This window comes from Sinocyclocheilus rhinocerous, unplaced genomic scaffold (genome assembly GCF_001515625.1).
Source record: "Sinocyclocheilus rhinocerous isolate Xijiao unplaced genomic scaffold, SAMN03320098_v1.1 scaffold5585, whole genome shotgun sequence".
NCBI lineage: Eukaryota > Metazoa > Chordata > Actinopteri > Cypriniformes > Cyprinidae > Sinocyclocheilus > Sinocyclocheilus rhinocerous.
In genome coordinates, this window is record NW_015644340.1 from 171,892 (window position 1) to 178,352 (window position 6,461).

The 6,461-nt window shown below is 39.2% G+C and overlaps 1 protein-coding gene across 1 annotated transcript in view; it reads right to left on the bottom strand.

The window, feature by feature from the left end:
• Window positions 1–3,605: 3,605 nt before the first annotated feature.
• The window catches only part of LOC107758131 (EMAP like 4), a 53,137-nt gene continuing 50,281 nt past the window's right edge, over window positions 3,606–6,461 (bottom strand). Inside the window, exons 23-24 of the mRNA XM_016575800.1 lie at window positions 4,986–5,116; window positions 3,606–4,687 (exon numbers count right to left, since the gene is read on the bottom strand). Coding sequence (XP_016431286.1) covers window positions 4,193–4,687; window positions 4,986–5,116 — 626 coding nt within the window. The 3' untranslated portion in view covers window positions 3,606–4,192. The remainder of the gene's footprint in view (window positions 4,688–4,985; window positions 5,117–6,461) is intronic.

The window sequence follows — 6,461 nt, forward strand, 5'->3', positions numbered from 1 at the left end:
ATGAGGATATAGTCAGACGCCCTGCAAACAGCAAAGCATTTGGAAGTCCAGAGCTGAACTCAAGCCCATTTCCTCCAAGTGTAGATACAATCACCAACTGGACTTTTCCATTCCCTCTCTCTCCCCATGTATATTTTGGAAATTAGCTCTTGGATATTAGCAGATATTAAAACACAAACAGCAGTCTCCTCAATGGTGAACACCAGTACATTGACATCAATGGCTTCTGCACAGTTTCACTCTTGTGTTTTTGAATACTCTCTCAAAATACCCAAACCCTTCACTATTACTACTACCAACACACTCACCATTCTTTTCAATATCAAATAACAAGGCAAATAATCTGTGACATTTAAAAAACATTTCTGTATGCAACGCTCCATTCGGCTAACAGGTTTCAGATAAACGAGTATGTTCTTGGAAGTGACAGGTCTATAGAAAAGCCCTGGTGTCTCCAAATTGAGAAATATCCAGGTAGAGAAACACCGGCCACAGTGCAACAAATCCGAAAATCTGAACTCATGCCAAAAGGCCACTATACCTGCATCTGCAGAAGAACAGTCCCCCATCTTTTTCGTGGATGAAAACAAACATGGAATCATTGCCCTTTCAGAGAACCCACCAACCCACAAAATAGTTATATACATACAGGTACACCAATATATACACAATAAAGCCAGCCCTGAATGCAACAATAAAGGTCTGTGAAAGATCGACATCCTCGTTTGCAACTTGTGTAAAGCTTCTGAGAGTTGCCCTTTTGATATCAATGGTGTCCTGAAGTTTAAGAGGCCAGATGTTCAGAAGAGCCTAGCTAGTGGCCTCAAAAATTATTCTGATACTCAAGACCCACTTAAAAATGTCTGAATTCCATTAAATTAGATGCAATATGAATGAGCTTTCCAAATTCACTTTTTCTGAGCCATTTGTCTATTTTGATTGCTACTTGCATTTACTTGACACTTTATTATCTAATGCTAGGACATTCATACATTTTTAAATGTGGCTTAAGTGTCCCACTGTATAGGATAAGACAAAAACATCAAACATGGAAGTCCATGGAAAACCTAACTAAGTTAATCTCAGTGAAAACCTTCCAACTTGCTTAAAAAACAGGAATAGTCCATAAAGCATTCATAAAAAGGAAACTGCAGACCAGCTGAGGGGCGTTCAACTCATCACCGTCTACAGCGTAACGTTGCATAAAAACATCAACACCTCGAAAACAATCGGGTATCATTCCATCTACCCATCTAAACATTGCTAAAGCCACCTAGTCCACTATTACATCCATTTCATGCACTTAAAAATCACCTAAAACAACTGGATCAGACATATGAATTTGAGGCAGTTGGGTAAAATACTTAGCATCTGAATGATGATGTGTATTGTGTTATACACATTACAGAAGATTGTCATTCTTTCACAATTTAAAAAAAAAAAAGGAAGAAAAACCACATTGCTGTAAATGTGTATTTGAACCAGGCTTCTCAATTCCATACATCAATACAGCATTGCATCTGAGCATGTAAACCATGCTTTTTCAAGCCTTTGTGCACAGAGACTGCACATACAATGTGTTTTAATACTCTGCAATGCTTTAAAATCTCGAGGTTGCCTCCAAAGCTGGTTTGAGAGCTGTTTTGATGTATCTTCTGGTGTAATATTGATGATTTAGGTTCACATTCATCAAGCAGCACTGGAGGGAATCTCTCTCAGCAGCTGTGCTCTTGCGTTTCTCTGATATTGATTCGTTTCAGAGAAAAGATTCGCTTCAACTCAAGATATCGGCACCTCCGAATGCTGTTTCATCTTCAATAAGCTTCTTTTTCATCCATATCTCCATGCATTGTTGAGGGAAACATACAAAGGCTTGGGAGAGCATCCTCTTACAAAAAAGTACTGTGGCAGTACCATGGTATCATATGGTAATACCAAATTATATTTCAATGCTTTTGCATTCTCTTGTGTTCTCTCACACATCTTTCGTGATGGAAATAATACAAGTTGGGAAGAAAAGCTGTATTTGAGTGCTTTTACGAGCAAACACAAAGTTTCTCAGGGGAATGCAGTAGTTTGGGAAGAAAACGCAATTGTTTCGTGAATGAATGCAAACTTTCTCGGGAGAACACAATACTTTTACAGAAGAATACAAATGTTTCACAAGAGAACGCAAAGTTTCTCAGGGCAACGCAATAGTTTTGCGAGAAAACGCAAATGTTTTGTGAATGAGAGCAAAATTTCTCAGGGGAATGCACTACTTTTGCAAGAAAAAGCTATTTTTTTCAGAGGAACGCAATACATTTACAAGAGAATGCAAAAGCATTGAAATATAATGTTTCCTCCCATCTCATCACCATATATATATATATAAATATAATATCACACCATACTCAAACACCATGATATTCCATCCTGGCAATGTCAAAAAATTTGTCGCAATGTCGCAAATTACCTAAATTAGCCAAATATAGTACAAATAATTCCAGGGTATTATCATGGTACTTTCTGGTACTGTTTTTGTAAGCGTTACAAAAAGGAGTGGGGAAAAACATTTCATCCTTTGACATTCTTTCTCTTTTGGACTCTCTCCAAAAAGAGTGATCCTGAGAAATGTGAGGGAGAGAGGGGGAGGGCGATCACCCTTCAGCGGAATGAAAGAAGCGGCAACTTGCGCGCACATACACGCTCACGCACATTTAAGACTCGTTTAATCTATCGTTTCTCTCATATGATAAAAAACAAAAACATCTCAGTCCAATGAACAAAATGACAAGAAAAACAGTCCCAAAATGAAACCTAAAAACAATTCAGTCTCAGTGAGAAGAGAGTCATTTGGATGCAAGGTTAAAATGGATGGTATGAGAACAGAGGAGGTTCTCCAGTCCAACAGAGGAAACTGAGGGAGATGTGAGGGTCGTACGGCATCTTTAGACAGGCGGGTTTTTATAAAATAGCTCGGCTATCGCCATGCAGACCCCATTTTGAGGCAGGTCAGGCTTGTGTGTGTGTGTGTGTTACTTGTGTTCGTGCTGAATGAAGTGCTCTGCTGTTTATGGCTATTCTTCTGTAAAGCGGCGATAATTCTGCCAAGTTGAAATTCAAGGTATCAGTGACCATGGCGACCGGCAGAAGCAGCTTGAATTGTTGAGGTCCTTGAGTTCGACCAATGAGCCAGGGGCACCTGCCTGGCGTCACCAGATATATATGTCCTGCAGTTTTTGGCTCAGGGACAGATGCTATGCAAGCATGCAAATCAGCTTTACATGCAGCCCTCCACCAATGTTCACAGAGAGCAAGAGGTTTACTCATTTAAAGGGATAGTTTACCCAAAAAATTAACATCATTTACTCAACTTCATGTTGTTCCAAACCTATATGACTTGCCTTTTGCACAACAAATGAAAAGATATTTTGAAGAATGAAAGTCAAAGTGGTCCAATGTTGATACGGACAAAAACAGTCAAAAGATCCTCGAAACATCTTCTAAAGATTGTCGACAGATCTTCGAAAGATCCTCAAAACATTTAGTAAACATCTTTAAAACATTTATGAAACATCTGTGTTCCACAGAAGAAAGTCAGTCATACAGGTTTGGAATGACATGAGGATGAGTAAATAAATACAGAAAGTTCATTTTTTTGGGTGAGGAAAGTGAGGAAAAGGTCTGGTAATTCAACTTAATTCATCCTTAGTTACTGATCCTTAAGCAGTAAGTGTATTGATGTATATGCCAAATGCCAATGAATTGAAAGCACGTTTCCATTTTATGTTGTATTTGTCCGTTTATCTGTTTACATGAATCTAAAACTGGTAAATCATTTGCTTTCTTCTCTTTTTTAATGTATCACAGTTATTGATGTGTCTATGCATGTGTATTAGTGTTTGTGTGGTAGTGTATGCGTGTGTGTGTGTGTGTGTCAGTGTAAACTTGTAGGTGTGCTAAATCTTTCCAAAGGTTTTTAACTACACATTCCAAACCTCCAACCATCCAACCCAAAACAATGCCTCCACAACCACATCTACTGAATGTCAACATAACAACAAAACTAAGACACGAAATGAAAAGAAAATCTTGAAAGGATAAAAAAACTGAGGAGACCCTGCTTTTGTAATCCGACAGGGAGGCTGCAGTGACATGCTGGTGCCTTTGGGCGGGTTATCGAGCAGGCGAGAGAAGGGGTCGGACTGCCTTATAAGGGCGGGTTAAAGGTCGTGCCCTCATCACTGGGTGTGGCTGTATCGTCGCTAGGCTCTAGGCTGTCCTTGGGGCTCAGGGTGCTATCGGATGTGGGTGTGGCCTCATCCGAAGGGGGCGGGGTTTCGGGGGAGCCGTCCTGCTGTCCATTAGGAGTAACTGTGTGCAGGGGTTCGGGGGGAGTGAGAGGGGGAGTGTTGGTGTTGGGTTGGCTGCTGATGGGTAGCGAGGCTGGCACCGGCATGGGCTCAGTAGGAGTGTGGGGAACGCTGGGTACCGATGCCAGGGTGCGAGGAGTGGAGTTGTGCAGCAGGGAATCGCCCAGGCCCAGGCTGGAGTCGCTGTGCACCAAGGATGAGGTCTTCTCCACCAGACGCCACTGCATGATGCTCATGTCCTTGCCGCCCGTTGAAATCAGGTGACTGTCACTGTGCATGAAGCTCACGTTTGTCACGTGACTGCTGTGGGCACTGTACTTGTGGCTTGGGGCCTGCAATTAAATAATAAAACTAGTGAAATTCTCCTCAAATATTATCAACGTTGCACTAAAGTCCATATTGTGTTGTGATGTACAATGGATCAATAACATTCATTTAGAAAACAGATAGGGTGAATTTTCGCTAAAGTTTTAAAGAAAAGAAGTCCTGTAACTTAAAAAGTAACTGAATCAAATTGCTGTTCAGTGTATTAAAACAAACTGAATCTCTGAACAACTAATACACATCATGTTCTAAAATGTAAAAGTAAAGATACTCTTTAAAATACGACAGTAAAGTGATGTGACAGACCTTCGGTCTTGAGCAGGGGTACTGGAAAAGGTGCACTTTACAGAAGTCATCAGCCAGAGCGATCACCTTCCTGTTGTGAGATCGCACAAGGGCATTGATATCTGTCCCATCTGAACCTTCCGGCCAAACACCTGTTACACAGCAAACACAGAGACACATCAGTGTACAACAATGGGGTGTAACTAGCTAGAAGCCACACTACAAACTTAATTACGACATTCATCAGTAGCCTGTCAGTATCTCAGGTTGCAGCTTTTCCAGGAACAAGTAATGTTTCCCAATCTGAAGTGTGGAGTCACAAAAAATGAATGTATATTTTGGTATCATTTAGGGAGTCAGTTCAGTAAATCAGAACATTATTTATCCTATTTATTTATTTATTTTTTACACAATGAAGATGTTTCAAGTCATCACCCTTCTGTCCCTATCGTTTTTCTGCAGTTAAACAATTATGTTTATCACTATGTTTTAACTTATAGTGTTTACTTAAGTGTATACATTTGAATTTACTTTAAATTTTCATTTTCAAATTTTATTTAATGTGTCCAAATTTGACATTGAGATCCTAAATAAATAATTTTTTGTGCTTGATAAATGCACTTTTATGTTGGTGGTAATTTAATATTCTGTTAAAATCCATTTTAAACTGATAGCGAGAAGTAAGAAACTTAAAATCCTAACTTACTGTAACAAGGTAAGGTATTTTTGACCTCATCACTATAATATCCACAAGCACATACAGTGCACAGCATAAACGAGTACACCCCCTCTAAAACCTAACAAATTCAGCAATTACTCTTTTCTTAGAAGACATGTTAGGGTTCTTTGGAGATGTAATGTTCCAACAAGCCTGCTTGATCAATTACCAAAGATGAATGCCAAAATTATTCAGCAAAATAAGATTTTCTTATCAAAGTGATACAATTTTGTGTTGCAAAAATGAGTACACCCTCCTGAAAGTTACTAAATAAAAATTTTTTTTTTAAGGCTATTTTTGATCAACAGGTAAATATGTTGAACCAAAACGTTTAAAGACAAGTGATTTCCTGACAATTAAAAGTGTATATAGCCCACTGAATCATACTCAGACTTAATACTGGCAGCAGTGGAACCACTTGGGAGAGAACTGCCAGGTGACTTATTTCTTAGCATAAAAGAGGACAATGGTACAAGAGGAATACCAAATTATTGTTTTAAGTGTGAAAATATAGCAGAAGTAGCACCAACATTCAAAAACAATGGACTTGTGATAAGGCTCCTGAAATAATCAGGTCTTCACTTTAAGTTTTCATTTAGTGATGAGTGAATTTTTGCTAGAAAAAGAGCAGGAGAAACACTGTGAAAGTGTCTCAGAGCCGGCAAAAGCTATGAAAAGAGTGACACTTTATCTCACAGAGAATGACGCAGCCTGCAGAAGTGACATGCATGGTTGTTGTCACCAATATAATTACCTACAGTAGCCAAAGCGAAATCAAC